This window comes from Artemia franciscana, chromosome 15, assembly GCF_032884065.1.
Source record: "Artemia franciscana chromosome 15, ASM3288406v1, whole genome shotgun sequence".
NCBI lineage: Eukaryota > Metazoa > Arthropoda > Branchiopoda > Anostraca > Artemiidae > Artemia > Artemia franciscana.
Genome location: NC_088877.1, coordinates 27,678,155 through 27,697,059, shown reverse-complemented (window position 1 = coordinate 27,697,059; position 18,905 = coordinate 27,678,155). Strand labels below are relative to the sequence as shown.

Sequence of the window (18,905 nt, the reverse complement as noted above, 5' to 3'; positions counted from 1 at the left end):
AAAACATGTTAGAATGATCACAATATGCAATATACAACACAATATATTTCTGAATGACAATCCTTTGTTCTGATTGTTTGCGGTTTCGTAAGATGTTTATGAATATTTTCTGTCGTCCTCATTGCCAACCCTTTCCTTTTTCAGTAGCAACACAGTGTTCTACTTATGAAAACATATAAGAAAAAATTATGGTATATTTCCGATTTCTTTCAACATTTTTTTTGAATGCCACCGTTTTGGCAACTTCTTTAATTTTGAGACGGTTTGATTTTATGTGCTAATCCAGATGGCTGCCTTCTTCTAAGTGTTTTCTTTTTATCGGGTATGACTGCCGACGCTTGGTAAGAACCACAAGCTATATCCCCTTATCAAGATTTTCTTGGCCCAAATTTCGGGAATGGTTCTGTCCATCTTAGATTAGTTTGTTCTTTGATCAAAGCTTCGTTCTAACAAAAAAAGGAGGACTCTGTCGCTTCGATGAACAATGGGAAATAAAACTGGCTAAAAATCACAACAGAACGCATCTGAGACCATCAATCATGAAAGGATGGAAGTAGTATTATATGGGAAGGGCTTCAGCCCCTCTACTAGCCTTAAGTGACAGATTCTATGAAATGGGAGGACAAGTTTATCTTTAGAACACCATTGGAAGTTTAGCAAAATCAGAAGAAAAGATCATTGATTCCAAGTTTAGGGCAGGGAAGGTGCTAAGCTCACACCTTGACGCAGAAATAAAGCGGTCGAAGTCTCAGAGGAATTTTGTATCTACATGATTTATATTTAAATGGATATGTTATTGTGTCCTTGATTTGTTTTCTTTGGGGTTAAATCGATGTTCAATATTTTTGCAGCGTTAAATTTCCGTGAAACTCACATGGTAACGCAGGTCATTTCTTCCCAGAAAACTGCACATTTGCTTATATTATTTGTTGGATAAAACATTGGACTAGGATAGAGAATACACAAAAGGACCGACTTGAAATTGCTGTCAGATGTGACGAATTATGTTAGCAAAAGCTATGGTAAATCTGTAACAAAGCACGAAGTTATCGCTGCTCATTTTCCTTATGCTCAATTAATAAAAGAGAAAGTTTTACGGTCAAATTTAAGATTTTAATTGCAGATCCTGATTATGAAGTGCTTCAGGGTTTTTAGTTAGGTGTTGAGTCTATGACCTCCTCCGTGTCAGGGATAATTATTGACTAATTTTATTTGCGTTTACAGCGTATATCTTGGCATTGGAGTTTGGTGGAGGAGAACCACGAGCTTTTGGAGCTCAAAATGTAGTGGTTGAGGGTGAGGCGAGTGGCGAGTTATAATCATTAAAATGGTTTAGTTAAATTCACGAAAACTGAAAACTCAACAACTGCAGATAGTAGTAGGCTACTTCCTTAGAAATAAGCGCATATTCGATGTTTTTGCACCAGATTTCTCAATAATGTAGTTTTTTGTGATATGTGTCTCTCTGCCCAAGACGAAGGGTGTACCTCACATTTTCATATTTATAAAGGAAAGTTTTAACGATTCAAGCGAAAATAGGGTGTAAAATAACAATTTATAGGTCTGCAACGTGGTTTATTTTAGCCTATAGAACATGAAATTAAGTGGGGTTGTCGCTGAGATAAAGAAGCTGAAACTTAGCATTTCTGGTCTTCCCAGTCTTCCATGAACTAAGTATTCATTTATAAATACAACCCGTGGATAAAGATTCTCTAACTTTTCCCCACTTTTAAATAGTTTCTGGTAATAATAAAAACAAGTACATAAGGCGGATACTTCGCTTTGAGCACACCACGAAGATAGCTTCATTACGTCATGAAATGATCATGATTTCTGGTCATGGGCGATAAGCAATGGAAATTTAATAAGTCGCATATTGAAAAGAAGCTTTTCAATTTATTTGATATCAACTTGGAAAAACCATATTTCCATATTTTACATGGAAACATTTTACAATTATTCACAAAAATAATTTATCCAAAAAAATTGAGTGTAATTTATCAACGTCCAAAATTAAAGCATGCACATAATCTTGCAAATGATGGGCATAATAGACTTAGGTCTTGTCTTGTCTTGTCTTTTTTTTTTATTTGTACGCTACTGAGGACGTCTTTTTATGCATAATTACCTTGTATACATTTAAAATATCCTTTAAGAAATCGTCGCAGGACGAAGCTATATTGTCTGACCAGCAAAATTTGAAATCATAAAGATGGTAATTCAAAATATTTCGAGCTTATTGTAGTCACTATTTCTCCTTTTTTTCCCATAAATAAAAATCTGCAAACCATAATTTTTAGTTTTAAAGCTATTGAGTTGACTGAGAATACTTTTTTTTTTAAATAGCATGGGAAGATTTCTTTGTTTATAGAGCGGAAAATAAGTTTTTTCATTATAGGTAATTGACGAGAGGTGATGAAAAAAAAATGTAATTTATGGAACATGAATTCTACTTATAAACTGGGTTTAATGACACAACAAGTGGTTTTGGCTGAATTATATAAAAACATTCATGGTGCTGTAATTTTTTCCGATTTTCCGAGCTTAAATCTGATTTTTTTTTTTTCAGATTTTCTGCCACCATAGTCTTAGTCTCCGGGGGAAGGGCTGCAAGCTATGAGGTTTGCCCATTGTTACTGGAAGTATACAAATCTCTTCAGGGGGGATTTTTTCTGGTGGGGTGAGATTGGGGGGACAGGGTTACTTGGGAGGATATTTCCAAGGAGGAATTTTTCATGGGGTAAGAGAATTTTCCATGAAGTGGGTGCCGGATTTCCCGGTATTGACGAAAAAAATGATCAGACATTAAATGAAAAAAACAAGTTTTCTCAACTGAAAGTAAGAAGCAAAATTAAAACTTAAAATGAACAGAAATTATTACGTATATATGGGGTTTCGTCCCCTCCTCAATAGCTCGCTCTTTGCGCTAAGTTTTTTTTAGTATTTTCAAAAGAGCTATTTATTCTAATTAAACGACCTTTGTGATTCAGGGGTCATTCTTAAGTACTTGGAAAAAATTCGAACTTCAGAGTAAACAGCCAGTATTGACGAGGGGGCGAACCCCCTCATATACGTAATAATTTTTGTTCGTTTTAAGTTTTAATATTGCTCCTTACTTTCAGTTGAAAAAAAATTTGTTTTTTTATTTAATGAAATAAAGGGAACAAACTTTTCTTTGAAATAAAAAAACGCAACAGCTTTGAATAAAATGGAAAACAAACTGAAGTTCAAACTGTGAACTTTTCACTTAGAAACATTCTTGTTTCGAGTGTTCCATCAGTTGTTCTTGCGCATTGGACTGCTTGCGCTATTCATGCTAAAATACAAATTTCTTTGGTGTTTGGATGGGGACTGTATACTTCTGGTTAGGGGTTTTCGACCATGGTGGTTTCAATGGTGTACTTTTATTTCAATCCAATGCCATTTTCGAGAGGTTTTTGGCTTTATTTAGAAAATAAGGGAAATTTGCTTTTGCGCTAAGATTAACATTTAAGTTTAATGGAGGTAATAATTAACAGTGCTGAATCAAGATCAAATAATTTTTGTATACGATGGTTTTTCTAAAAACTCATTTTATTTTATTTATTTTATTTGTAGTTTCGGTTACTACAGGCCGAGATTTGCTCTTTACTAGATTGCAGTTATTGATTTATCCATGGTGTCTAAAATTCGTTGAATACAAACACTGATATATCACTAGAGCGACCTTTTCTACTGACTTGTACTGTAAAGCCCTTCTCACTTCTTTGCAAACTGCTCAACCTTTCTTATTTTGTTCGAAGATCTAATGTAACAGTACTGCAAGCTTCTGGTTCTGTTCTAGGCCAGCTTTAACGCTAATATTGAGCTGCAGGTTCTCAATCTCCGGAGTATGTCTTGTTGTTAGACTAGAGCTTCTTCTTAGTCGAACAAGCATTGGTTATAACAGCTAGCTAAAAAAAAACAAAAAAAACTAAGCCTCTAGTGCTGCCTCCTGAGTAAGATGTAATCTCAGCCCACTCATCGCATACACTTTCTTCATCCAATTTATGAGGATCATCCATATCAGACGCAGTATTAGCAATATCATCATCTATGACATCGGATAGATCATCTTCGTCTGCATCAATCTCTTAATCTCCACTTGTGCCTTCTTCGAGTTCATCACCGTTGTCATCAGATTTACATTCAACAACTTGCTCTACATCAATTTTCCCCAAAACTTTAGAGCATTGGTTACACAAAGATGAAGGAGGTGATCAAAGCATGAAGACGTTTCAATCACCCCAAGGTAGTAAGCTTTTACAATAGCGTAAACGCATGCTCTTGGTTAAACGAAAAAAAAAAAAAAAACCAGAAAACAGGTAAAATAGAAAACAGAAACGGAGAAAAACAGGTTAACAAAAACAAAACAGAAACAGGTCTGACAAAAAAAGATGTCCTGTTTCTGTTTTCTGCTCTGTTTTTTTTTTTTTTTTTTTTTTTTTACATAAACAGAAACAGGCTAGACAAAAACAGAAATAAAAACAGAAACAGTGCCGATGCTTAGTCAGTATATATCAGGAATTGTCGTGAGTTGGAGATTATGAGTGTGGGACCCATTCAAGTTCCCTGTAAACATATTGATTTAGAACTGTTGATTAATTGTTTATTAGGACCGGGGAGGGGGGGAGTAAGAATTTTTTCACCAAGAAGTGTAATAATAGCTGTTTTGTGTTTTTGGGTTATCGTTATAAACTGTTGTGCTTTTTCCTGACCCATTTATTAATAAAAAAAAGAAAAAAACATTCGACTGAACTGAACTATACACAGCGTTTGATTGGTTTGTTTTTATCATGCGTGGCAAAATGGACAAGGTTTGAACAAAGCTAAACTAATATTATCGTAGTGAGTCTTCAAGGTCTTTAAAAATAATCTGTAGAGGTGGTATTAATTAAATTGTGCCGTTTAACCCTATAGTTAAATGGGTAGGATTCAGAAGTAAAAACTAAAGGCTTGATAATTTTGTTCTCATCTAAGCTCTGGGAATTTCTAAAGTTTGGTAATCTAGCGTAATCAAAAAAGAAGCTATTCATTTCATTATTTATTTTGTAGATAATACATCGAGATTTGGCGGCCCGAAATGTCCTTATTGACCATAAAAAAGTGGCAAAAGTGGCAGATTTTGGACTGTCAAGGAGCATTAAAGACACTGGTAGTGAAATCTATGAACAGAGGTCGAAGGTAAAGTTAATTTCCTAACAGTTTATTATGCATAATTAATGGTTATTTCCAAGAGGAGAGTCAATCTTAACGATTTATTTTTCAAAATTCAATCGAAATGTTGTTTCCATTTATATCCTACGTCAGTGGTGCTGTATAGACCCCCCCCCCCTAAAAAGAAGAAACTACCTCATGTTTTATATATCCCCTGGTATTATTATAGTTCCCCTGTTTCCACCATTTGATATTTCCATCCCCCGCTCTGGCTTGCGAAATGATTGTGGTCTTCTATGCCTAGGCATAACATATCCGTTGGCTGATAACACAGTACAACCTTAAGCAATAGATATGAAACCAAAGCTCTTTTATCTTGAATTTTTGACTAAGGTACGGTTTTAAAAATAAAGGCAGTTTTCTGCGCTAGAAATAGATGTAACTATATTATTCTCCCTGAATTTGTTGTTCTGATCAGGGTCTTTTTGGTCCTGTGTACTTACCCTAGAATTTTCACGCCGGAAAATATTCGAACCATTTTGCGGTCCCATTCTAAAGGTTTCTTTCATGCCCCTCCTTCACCTCTCTCCTTTCCCTTTAAAATATCTGGAACAGTATCTTAACTTCATTCCCTGAGTCGTCCCGAGGTATTGCGAATATACTGTTTCAATAAATCTGTATGCACATAGTGTTTATTTATTTATTTCTTCCCCCTCCCTCCATAAAAATGTGTGACCCACTTTACCCTCCCTAACATGCGCGGGAAATCTCATCTTTTTTCACTACGCCAACCTCAAAATATTGCACATACTTTGAAAATTCGGGTGATATGACGTCTTTCGATTGACGCGTGTCATTTCATTGCGCATTTCGGGTACGCCTGTCGTTTCCATTCGTGGAGTCCGAGAATCTTCGGCAAGCGCACGGTCTCCAAAAGCTCCAAGGTATTCGAACAAACAGAGCCAAATATAGCCGTCTTTTCATCTAAAACCAATTTGCGAACAATGGATAATTTACATAATTTAGGGCTATTGCCCCTGAGGTGATGGGGATAATATTAACTCTGGATGCATACTTATTAGATCTTTTGACAATTTTGAACAAAATAACTATCTCAAACTTTGGTCTAATATCATAAGGGCTATGTAAGCATGTGTATCAGGGAAGAACACGGGAGGAAGGCCTATTGCCCTGCAAATACTTTTGACCCCTAAAAATGGCACTAATCGAAATGAGCCCCATTTCAAATTTCCAGAGATCAATAAATGAGCCTCTATTTTTTCTGGAGGGGGGCACCCTAGATTTGTTTCCCCGTTAGGCTCCAATCGGCCCAAGGATTTACGGTAGTAGGTTTCAAACCAATCTGGCAGAAAAAGTTCCGACTCAATGGAGCAAAAAATTTTGCTTCATTACCGGGCCCCCATAGCCCCTCTTCTCGCTCTAAAAGAAAATGGCTTCTCCTTGAGACCCAGAAAACGATTTGTCATAGTTTCAAGTCAATCATACACCCAAAATCAAACAAGCACTTCTTTTTCTATTATGAAACCTATTTGTAAACAACTGGCAACTTATGTTATTTACAGCCCTTGACCCAAGTGCTTGGGGGGTCATGTTATCCTTGAAGACGTATTTTAAGGGCCTTTCGACTATTCTGAACCAAACGGTTCTCTCGAATTTTTTATCGGATGTTTAGGGGGTTATGAAGTCGTCAAATTGCAAAAAAACGGTATGGGAGGAGGTTTTTTCCCCTCCAATCCCTTTGGATCCTTAAAAATTTAACTCTAATTTCGTTTTCTATTGGGATAAACTCCCTCCGAAGTTTCTACGACCACCTCGTCCATGCAAAAAGGTCGGGAAAAATTCCATTGAAGACGTAAGGCTATCTGCTTGGGCAGCGCTAAGGCGCTACCTCTGAAAGGATCTTTTTTCAAGAATTGTTGAATCGTTAAAAGGAGAAAAGAAGCCAAAAAACAAAAATATCGCATTTTAAACATAAGAAAAAACAATGGATTACATATTTTGCGCCTACGCAAAGACGGGCAATATTGTCGTGACGACAATATTCTAGATAATCGACTCTGCTATCTTGGAAAAAAATTAAGTTATATAAATGAAACCTTCAAAAATGAATCCAGGGCCTAAACTATACACTGAGGATTTGTTTTCAAGGTACTACTTCTATTTTTTCCTGATCGCTTTTCTTATCGATTTTGTGGAGGGGGAAGAAGTGGAAGTAGCAATGACACCAATTGACAAAAAAAAGGCCGTTGAATTTTTTTTTATAAAGATACGAAAATATTTATTTTTTTTCAAAATGAGGGTGGGTAAATCTTTTGTCTTTAAATTTTCTTCTATGAAAGTACCAACAAGTTTTTTCCCAAAATCCAAGGGGGGACACAAAACTAGTTGGAGGGGGAATCGTCGAGTCCCTTTTCCTAATTGACAAACTTGGGAGATAGGTATTTTAAAAGGCCTTCCACAGACACAATCTCGGTTCTCTATTCACCTAACTCAATTGATATTGAAAATAGTGCAAACAACTGTTTTGCTCCTAACAAGAAACCGCAAATACCGGTTCAAAAAAATTTCAACAATTTTTTTTTTTAATTTTATTTTTAAAAAATTACCAAAAAAGGACCAAAAAGTTTTTGGAAAGTACCAAAAAGTTTTTTTTCAAAATCCAAGGGGGGACAAAAAACTAGGTGGAGGGGGAATGGCAGAGTCCCTTTTCCTAATTGACTAACTTGGGTGATAGGTATTTTAAAAGGCCTTCCACAGACACAATCTCGGTTCTCTATTCACCTAACTCAATTGATGTTAAAAATAGTGAAAAAAAAAACTGTTTTGCTCCTAACAAGAAACTGCAAATACCGATTCAAACAAATTTCAATAGAAATTGTTTTAATTTTATTTTTAAAAAATTACCAAAAAAGGACCAAATGTTTTTGAAAAGTACAAAAAGTTTTTTTCCCAGAATTCAAGGGGGGACAAAAACTAGGGGGGGCAAAAACTAGGGGGAGGGGGAGGGAATGACCGAGTCCCTTTTCCTAATTGACAAACTTGGGAGATAGGTATTTTAAAAGGCCTTCCATAGACACAATCTCGGTTCTCTATTCATCTAACTCAATTGATGTTGAAAATAGTGAAAAAAAAAACTGTTTTGCTCCTAACAAGAAGCTGCAAATACCGATTCAAAAAAATTTCAATAGAAATTGTTTTAATTTTATTTTAAAAAAATTACCAAAAAGGACCAAAATGTTTTTGAAAAGTACCAAAAAGTTTTTTTTTCCAAAATCCAAAGGGGGGGGAACTAGGGGGGGCAAAAACTAGGGGGAGGGGAGGGAATAACCGAGTCCCTTTTCCTAATTGACTAACTTGGGAGATAGGTACTTTAAAAAGCCTTCCACAGGCACAATCTCGGTTCTCTATTCACCTGACTCAATTGATGTTGAAAATAGTAAAAAAAAAAAAAAAAACTGTTTTGCTTCTAACAAGAAACCGCAAATACCGGTCCAAAAAAATTCAATAAAATTTTGATTGTCAAACGCACTCGTACACACAGGTTGTCGAATCCCCCCCCCCCCCCGAAAAAATGATAAAAACATGATCCGTATAACCCCTACCCTCACCCCTCTCAAAAAAGAAAGAAAAAGCATGGCCTAAAAATGTACTTTATTCTTGTTGTGAGGGTTGAACCCTTCCATTAGGGCCAGATATGTTTGAGCTGAGCCAAGGAAACTTGTCTTTTTAATGTTTGGGCAATGTTTCTTCTGTTGTTGCTCGAGGATAGGCCACACCCTGAATCAAATTTCACGAAACCTTGTAATATTGACCGTACTTTAGTACACGTGGTTCATGTTTCTTTAAATATTTTCTAGCTTAGAAGTAAATATTTTCTATTGTCTATTTCACACACAATAGTGATTTGTGTAGTTTAACTTTGCAATTATCTCGTTTCTCATCACAGCAATTATTTGTGCGATTTGTTAGCAGGGCATTTATCGAGCTGTTTATCAATTAAATATAATTTTTTCTTAGTGCATATAATTATATATATTCTAACAGCCTCAAATATCATGTTGTTACACAAGTAGAATGAGTTTTGATTACTATTCATTTATGTCCTGGCAAAATGTTTTATTTTAAATGATTACTAGTCAGTATAAAAGAAAAAATTTAGGCTAATGACGCCGTTACTTGTAAGGAATGGATTGACGTTATTAATAATTTTGACCTTCTTTGAATAAAGCTTTTTTTGGCAATTTAATTAATAAGCCTAATTCTGATTAATTGTTAACCTCAATGCACCGCGGCAGTCTATATTGTTAGATTGCTTCCGTATGCACAAACCACAAGCAAACAAGTGAGATAATTGAAATTTCCTCCCAAATATACTTATCCTATTATTGGTGACTTTTCTTTGTCACCATGGGTACAAAAACAGCAAGATTTGTCTTTAAATAATACTTGTTTTAAATCGTCTATGAAAGGAGTTGTCCCCTCCTCAACGCCCCGCTCTTTGCGCTAAAGTTTTTTTTATTGTTTTAAAAACGCCCCGCTCTTTGCGCTAAAGTTTTTTTTATTGTTTTAAAAAGTAGAGTTGTGAGAAAGAGTCAAACTTTAGCGTAAAGAGTGGGACCTTGAGGAGGGGACAGCCCTTTTCATATACAGAATAATTTCTGTTTGTTTTAGCTTTTATTGTCGCTCCTTACTTTCAGTTGAAAAAAACTTGTTTTTGTTTAATTTCTCATTGTTTTTTAAATAGTGCTGGAAAATCCAGCGCCACTTCATGGAAGTTCTCTTCCTCCATGGAAAGATCCTCCCACATAACCCCCCAGTCCCCCACCAGGAAAAATCATCCCTGAAAACGTCTGTAACCAATACTATATGTAAACAATGGGCAAAGTACATAACTTGCAGCCCTTCCCCCGGGGACTGTGGGGGATTAAGTCGTCCTCAAAGACATAGTTATTCGACTAATTAAAGATTTTTAAGTAAGATTTTTCGACTATGTTGAACAAAATGGATATCTCAGAATTTTGATCCGGTGACTCTGGGAAAAAAAAACTAGTTGCAATCCAGTTTTTTGGATGGCAAAAAAAAAAAAAAAAAAAAAAAAAAAAAAAAAAAAAAAAAAAAAAAAAAAAACGGCATTCGTGATCTTTCTTCTGACAAAAACACAAAATTCCACATTTTTGCAGATAGGACCTCGAAACCTCTACTGTTTGGTTCTCTGATACGGTTAATCTGATGGTGTGATTTTCATTTAAGATTCTATGACTTTTAGGGGTTGATCCACCCTTTTTCAAAAATAAGGCAATTCTTTTCAGGCTCATAACTTTTGATGGGTAAGACTGAACTTGACAACTTATATATTTAAAATCACCACACAAAACTGATTCTGTTGATACATCTATTGGTATCAAAATTCCGTTTTTTTAAGTTTTGGTTGCTATTGAGCTGGGTCACTCCTTACTTACTGTTAGTTACCACGAACTGTTTGATGGATGCTCTAATTTTAAGGAGGTCAAAACTACTGATAAGAGGTGTCACTTACGAATTATTTGAAACCACCAGTGGCGGTTCTGGCCTCTTTCGCGCCCATATGAAAATCTTGAATAGCCCCCCCCCTCTGTCTCTCAAAAATTTCTGGCCAAAATAAAAAAAAGTCATTTATTGACAAAGTTTTCCATTTATTTCAATGTGACTTCTCTAACTTTAGCCTCTAAAAAACTATTAATTATCTCGTCTCAATTTATTGCTTCTAATTCTTCGCGTTCTATGCTCATTAACTCTAAATCATTTAGTCGCTCTTGGTCCTCAGTCGATCTGATTATGGCCCATAGTCAATTTGACATTTCTCAATAATTGACATAAGTGCTCACCCCCTTCCCCCTCCAGCATCGAAGAAGTGACGACAGCTGGGAAAAAGTTAAAAATTAACATTCATCTCAAGTCGATGGGATCACGGCAGAGATGCTAAAGACATCTCCTTTAGCCTGCATAAGTGCTTTGCTTGCACTCCTTGAGGTCATCTAGAATAACAAAAAAGTCCCTAAAGATTGGACTAGGGGGATACTGGACAAACTCTTTAAGAATGGCAATGTGCTAATCTGTGACAACTGGAGGGGCATCAACTTAACGTCTATGCCTAGTAAAATGCTTGACACGGTCGTATTTAAACGCCTATGAATAGCCCTAGACTCACACCTCAGGGAAGAGCAACGCGGCTTTTGACCTGGTAGGTCTTGCTCTGATCTCATTTTTGGTCTTAGATCAATGTTTGAACAGTCCGTGGAATGGAAAAAAAATATATGATCTTAACGGATTTTGAAAAGATTTTATGAAATATTTTGAATTATTACGGAGTACCTGACAAACTAGTCAAAATGACAGTCGTGCTGTATGAAGATAGTGAACGATGTGTGCGCACAGAAAATCAGGATACGCGGCTCTTAAAGATAATGTCTTGTGTCAAACAGGGATGTGTCCTATCTCTATTCCTGTTATGGACTACATTCTAAGGCAGTCTTCGGCTCTGGAGTGGAAATCTGTAGCTGACAGATCTCTGACCTGTACTGCGCTGACGACGTTGTTGCCTTGAAGAAGCGAGACAACGACTGCAGCTGCTACTCGACTCCATATGTGAAAAGGCCGAAAAAGTGGGGCTTATAGTGAATGTCCGTAAGACAACGAGCATGGCTACATCTGATTCTCCGCTGAAACTAAAATAGAAATATGAAGCAATTGAATAAATCAATGAATTCAAGTGCCTTGGAAGTCGGATTGGTTATAATGGTAAACTAGCCAACGAAATCAAGAGGTGGATTGGATAAGCTACATCGGCTTTTAATAAGTTGAAACCAATCTGGTGCAGTAGTAAATACTCTATGCGCTTGAAGCTCCGCCTCATGAATAGCAATGTGATCTCCATTCTCGTCTGTGCAAGTTTATGGTGGAAACTAAATGTCGAACTGGAGAAACACGTCTTAGCTGCTGAAAACATGTTACTTAGAAGAATACGGAACATATCATGGCAGGAAAAAATTGCGAACATAGAAGTTTGCCGGCGGACCGACCAACCATTAGTTACTGAACTTCTGAAACGTAGGAGATGGACGTACCTTGACCACGTTCTTCGTATGCCAGAGCATTAACTTCCATGTACATTTTATGTGTGGTGCCCTAAATGGAGGTGTAAAATATGTCGGCCAAGATACACCTCTTGAGTGCAGTATGAAAAAATGCCCTGAGTAGAGGAAAAATGGTTTTTCAATCACATTGGGAGAACGTCAAGGCTGCAGCTCAGTTCCATGATGGCTGGCGGGGCTTCCTAGACGCCCTTTGTGCCATCCCTAGCATATGGAAGATCTAAAGTCGAAGGTAAACGACAGTTCATTACTGGCCACCGAAACAGCAATCGCTAATAATATTTGATAAGCAACTCTTACATTTGTGAACATCCCTTCATCTCCGCATTGCACAATTAATTCTACAACATCTACAGGTTTCGATGAGGAAATGTGTCGATGTTGGATTGTTTTTTGTTTCTTTTTCATATCTTGGAATTCGTGAAACAACTGAATGGGATCTAAATCATCGCAGTGTTTTACTTTTATTGCTACTCCCTTTTATTTTCAAGAAATGGTGATGAAGATGTGTGAAAAATGAAAATTTAGGATTCAGTTTGCTTACACTTACTGTTAACAGCGCCCTCTGCTTTATTTTATTAAAAATAAAATTTCAAAAGTTACAACATGATTATAACCGTTAGATTATTTATTTGATTATTATTTATCTAGAAACTACAGAGAAAAGGAAGATTTAGGCGAGTAGTCGGCCTTGAGGCTTCTTCAGTAAGTGTTTGTCTGTATAACGCTTATGTAGACTTTTAAAAGAAGTGGGTGCAAAGTATATTATCTGGAGAATGTCATGCTTAATTGAATCATGATGACAACTTATTTCTTATATTTATTTTAATTAATATAATTATATTTATTTTTAATCCTTTTTTACCTTGATTTATGATTTTTTTTTTCAAAAATATTTTTCGAGAAAAGTAAAGAGCCAAACAAATAAACGTTCAAATGGGGATAGATCCATTTATTTAGAATGTGAAAAACAGGTACAAAAGTCCAGATATTTCGATAACATATACAGCGACAGTCATCAGTAGAAATACTAAAATAATAAAATTGAAACTAGGATATTTAAACACAACGAAATAAATAACTTTCGGGTCATTCATAAAATAATGGACTTCCGCATTTAAGTTCATTCAAAGCCTTGATGTAAATTTCTTTCTTTAGTCTTGCCCAAATGTAAAACAAATTTCCAATGAAGTTGGAAAAGCCTTCCGTGTCTTCTAATTGCAAACGAAATGTTGAGTTTATAGTTGTTTACTTGGTTGGTCTCATTTCTTTATATATAAATATGAAAAAAACTTCGTTTTCTTAAAGAGTTAAAGAGGCTGCGTCCCAAAGTCGAACCTTAAAACGTACAGGAATTAGAAGAGGCAGTTGGGGGGCTGCCGCCCCCCAAACCCCCAGCTTTTAAAGACTCTTTTGTACAGGTTCTTTTTGTGGGGGGACTTCATTGTTACTAATTACTAGTTTCGGCGCAATGGTTCTCCTGTCCTCTAATGTTTAACATTTTTCGAAGTTATTCCATTATTCATTCATTTCAATTTTTTGTTAATTAAAAGAGGGCCTTTCCGAAGCCAAGAGCGGGGGGTTAGCAAAAAAACAAAAAACCTGTACAAAAGAGTCTTTAAAAGCTGGGGGTTTGGGGGGCGGCAGCCTCCCAACTGCCTCTTCTAATTCCTGTACGTTTTAAGGTTCGACTTTGGGACGCAGCCTCTTTAACTACTTTAAGAAAACGAAGTTTTTTTCATATTATTTCTGTACGTTTTTCTACAATCCATGGTGAATGTAATTTAATAATTCCTGTACTCCTCGTACAGGAATTAGGAGAGGAACTTGGGTGGCTGCCGCCCCCCCCCCCCGCTTTTAAATCATTGTATAAAATAGAAAAAAAAATAGATAGAATGACCGAAATGTTTCTTTTGCTCATAAGAAGCTAATATTCTGTTATCTCTCAATTGATAAGCTGTCCAGGTGTTATCAAAATTATACACTTTTATTTTGATGTTGTGAAAAAAACCGCCAGTAAGGGACTTGAACCCTTGACCAGAGGATTAAATGTCCCACACTCTACCGACTGAGCTAATCACTTGCATGTGTGTAAATATAACTTCTAAATAACTTTTAAAAATTTCAAATTAACATGGGCTCTTATGGAGAGAAATGCGTTAATTAAGTAGCTAATGCGTGGTTTCTGGAAAACAGGGAAGGAGTTATCGGATCGAGCTGAAATTTCGCAGATAAGCTCCTGGGCCGTAGGGGACTTTAACTTGTGAATTTCAGCCCGATCGGACAACGTTAAAGGGGGGGGGGGTTGGGGGGTCGAAACTTTGGGGGGGTTAAGATTTTCCTACGAAACTTTCCAGGAAAATTACTCGGAGAATTCCGCATCGAATGAGTCTTCGTACGCCCAGATCCGATGTCGGCTGTGACCTGTAGGCGTCGAGGAAAAAAAAGAAAATGAATTTTAAGTGGCTATGCGTGGTTTCTGGAAAACAAGGAAGGAGTTATCGGATCGAGCTGAAATTTCGCGGATAAGCTCCTGGGCCCTAGGCGCTAGGGGACCTTAACTTGTGAATTTCAGCCAAATCGGACAACGTTAAAGGGGGGCTGGGGTTGACGGGTCGAAACTTTCGGCCAGATTTTCCCCATGAAGGAAAAGTTGGAGGGGGATGAAATTTGGCAGGTTTCTTAGTTGGAGCTTGGGCTACGAAATGCATCCCTCCCCATCCCTCTGCGACCACTGGAACCGAAGATCGCTTAACATTGTCGTGGGTCGCCTCTTTATAGAGGCACGAGTGTGCCTCCTTGAAAACGTATTTTCGACGTAAAAACTTAAATTAGGTATCCTTTTCTTAGACCACACTGTCGTTCTATGACGAACAAATAAACGTTAAAATGGGGATAAGATCCATTTATTTAGATAGTGAAAAAAAAACAGGTACAAAAAACAGGTTTCTACTGATGACGGCCGCTGTAAATGTGATCGAAATATCTGGACTTTTGTACCTATTTTTCACAGTCTAAATAAAGTGATTTATCCCCATTTGAGCGTTTATTTGTTCGTCATAGACGGCAGTGTGGTCTAAGAAAAGGATACCTAATTTAAGGTTTTACGTCGAAAATACGTTTTATATATAAAGAAATGAGACCAACCAAGTAAACAACTATAAACTCAACATTTCGTTTACAATTATCGTCGCTGATTAGTGACTGCATTAGTCTGTCAAACAGTTCGTGGAAAAGTACTGTAAGAAAAGAGTGATGCGGCTAAATAGCAACAATAGCTCTGAGAAACGTGGTTTTGAAAGCAATAGATACATAAAAAGAATCGAATTTTGATGCTTACTCAAAATATATAAAAGTCATCAAGTTTAATGTTAACCATCAAAAGTTACGAGCCTGAGAAAATTTGCCAATATTTGAAAAAAGGGGAGACATCTCCAAAACATCAATTAATATTAACGAAAGTCACGCCGTCAGATTCAGCTATGTGAGAACCCTATGTTCAAGCTCCTGCACACAAAAATGCGGAATTTCGTTTTTTTTTCCAGAACCAGTGATCCTAGAAGATTGGGAGAGGGCTTGTTTGAACGGAAATCAAAATTTCTAATGCTCTATTTAAGTTACCTAAAATATTGGAGGGCAGCTAGCCCCCTACCACACCCTTTTTTCCCAAAATCGTCCAATGAAAATTTTGATATGGCCATTTTGTTCAGAATAGTCGAAAGATGATAATAATGTCTTTGAGGATGATATCACCCTCTACAGCCCCAAATGGCTTGCAGCCCCATAGGCCGCAAGCTATGAACTTAGCACATTGCTTACATATAGTATTGGCTATTGGAGAATATACAGATGCTTTTTGGGGGGGGGGATTTTTATGGCTTGGAGGAAATTTAACGTGGGGATATCTTTCTATAAAAGATTTTTTGGGAAAGGGATTTTCTATGATGGGGGAGCTGGATTTCCCAGCATTATTTAAAAAATACAAGAAATTAAATAAAAAAGCGTTTTTCAACTGAGAGTAAGGAAGAACATTAAAACTTAAAATGACCAGAAATTATTACGTGTATAAGAGGGTTGCTACCTCCTCGATACCTCGCTGTTTATGCTACTGTTATTTTCAAGACTTAAAAAAAAACTATTATTCTAATAAAGCAGCCCTTTTCTTTGGGAGTCATCTTAAATAGCTGGAAAAAAAAATTCAAAGTTTAGCGTAAAGAGTGAAGTAGTGAGGAGGGGGTACCCCATGATATATGTAAAAATATCTATTTGGTTTTGTCTTAGTGCTGCTTCTTACTTTCAGTTGAATAAACCATGTTTTTTTTCTAATTTTAATTAATGAACGAGGAGTGATCGGCGGTAATTATCGGTTCAAATATCTACCACTTTCTTCGTTTTTTTTTTTCATGCTGTCATTCTTCGTTCTTTGTTGCTCAGTGAAAAAAAAATTCTCATTTATAAATCTTTTTCTTCTGCAGGGAAGAAATTTAAGCCAGCTTCGCAGCCTAAAGGAAAGCGTGGAGTTTCCACGTCAAGGGAGAGTGTTGTCGGCCTCCGAAATTCTTGAAAAACAGCTATATAAGGTCTTCTTTATATTGAACACCTCCTCTCACCCTAGAATGAAATTCTAGGTTCTCCCCTTGTTAAGGCCCCTGCACGTTTGCTAGCATTTAGCAAATAGACCTTCTAGCAAATAGACTGCTACATTACTGCAGACCTAGCCTGCTTTCAAAATTGTCAAAATTAATATTTCAAAAAGAAGATCTAAATGACAATATAGAATGCAATATAGAAATTAATAATGTTTTTGTGGTTTATTACAGGGTGCTTTACCCATCCGATGGATGGCTCCTGAATCCCTATCTCAGAGTGTCTTCACGAAAAAGTCTGATGTCTGGAGTTTCGGAGTCTTCGCATGGGAAGTGATTACTTTAGGTAAGTAAAATATGTTATAAATCCAAATTTAAAGCAATGTATGACACTTTTTCATGAGAAACAGTACATAAACCCCCTGATTTCTTATATCCTATTAACAACTCATCTTATCCAAAATCCGCTCGAGGCCACCACAGGAGCGTAAAGCTCGTGTCGGTCCTTTTTTCTTCAGGGTTCCCTGACATTTGATGGTCATTCAGAGAAGAACCCATGCGCGTAGTAATATAACCTCGGAAGTTACTGATAAAACCTTTCCACAATTCCTCGAATGCCTTTTAATTTTACGTCAATCTTTATGAAGATTCATTATCCGCCTTGCGTTAATTTAAAAATAATGTTAGGCAACCTTCAATTCAATAGTATGACTACTATTTCCAAAAATGACTAAGTTTCTTTCAATAAATCCAATTCAATTAAAATTCAATATGAGGAAAATTCTCCAAGTTCTTCCTAGCTCAATTTCTCAACGATTTATCATTCTTCTTGAAAGCGATGGCCTTATTGGAAGTTTGTGAAAATGACTTTTCAAAACATACTCGATAATAACTAATCCATTGCGCTTCATGCATACAGCTAGTAGTATGTTGGTGTTTTTATGACAAGCAGAACATAGAGGGGTAACGAAGTTTAGTGCAAAAAAAAAAAACTGATTACACGTCTAACTTTCTAACTTTTTAAACAAAGACTTTGGAAATAACTGATCTTGTCAAATGCTTTCGATGAATTGTTGTCCATTTTAAATTCTTTCACAAACTAAAGGAGTCTTGGAAACGGAAAACATCTATTTGATATCATTTAGATCATATCTCGAGCTGGGAGGGAATTACTTCGAGGTCACAGAGATGCTTGGTGCTGCACCAAGCCCCCTGGGGTCAACACAGCTAAGCATGCTCGTCGTCCATCGTAATCTATTCAAAGTTTCCCTCTTCACACCCTCCTAAGAAATTCCAATTCCTGGAAAACATCTAGTAAATCCTCTTCCGTTTTTTGGAACGACCATGCCATAGAACTTACTTGACCACTACCATCACTGTAGCTGTCAATGTTCTAATATTGGTACGCATGACTTGTCTTCAAATTCTTCCAAACTTTTTTCAACTGTGAAAAAATACCCTGCGTCTTGGCTATTCTACTTTAACATCTTACCCACTGCACCCACCGTCTTTACTAATAATTAATTTTAAGAAAACTTTCCACAGAACAAGTCTTTCAAAGGAAAGTAAAGAGCTCCATTAAACCAAAAATGAGCAGAAATAAATTCAAATAATCTCCTAAGCGTAAAACCACCACAAATCACCACCAATAAATCAATGAAACCCAAAACCAACAGAAATTACAATAAATAAGTGAGTAAAACTTAAAACAAGCACAAACCAACATGAGTAGGGCTGACAACCCGCATACCTCGACCAGAACATAATTTGCATTTTATTGACAAAAAAGTGAACTTAAATTGTAAGTTTATATACATTTACTGATATTTTATTCCTGAAAGTCTTAATGATCTTTATTAAAGCAAAAAATTTTTAAACATTTAAAATGAGTTTGTTTTCAGTAAAGTGCAAATTATATTCTGGTCTTGAGAAGGTATGGGGTTGCTGTCAGCCCTAATCATTTTAATAATTTTTTTTCGTTAAATTGTAAGAG

At 36.4% G+C, this 18,905-nt stretch overlaps 1 protein-coding gene across 2 annotated transcripts in view; it reads left to right on the top strand.

Moving 5' to 3' along the window:
- LOC136036277 (uncharacterized) overlaps positions 1-18,905 on the top strand; it is a 119,376-nt gene that overhangs the window by 89,267 nt on the left and 11,204 nt on the right. For both annotated transcript variants that reach the window (XM_065718418.1, XM_065718419.1), the window contains exons 9-10: positions 5,074-5,202; positions 17,147-17,258. In XM_065718418.1, coding sequence (XP_065574490.1) covers positions 5,074-5,202; positions 17,147-17,258 — 241 coding nt within the window. The remainder of the gene's footprint in view (positions 1-5,073; positions 5,203-17,146; positions 17,259-18,905) is intronic.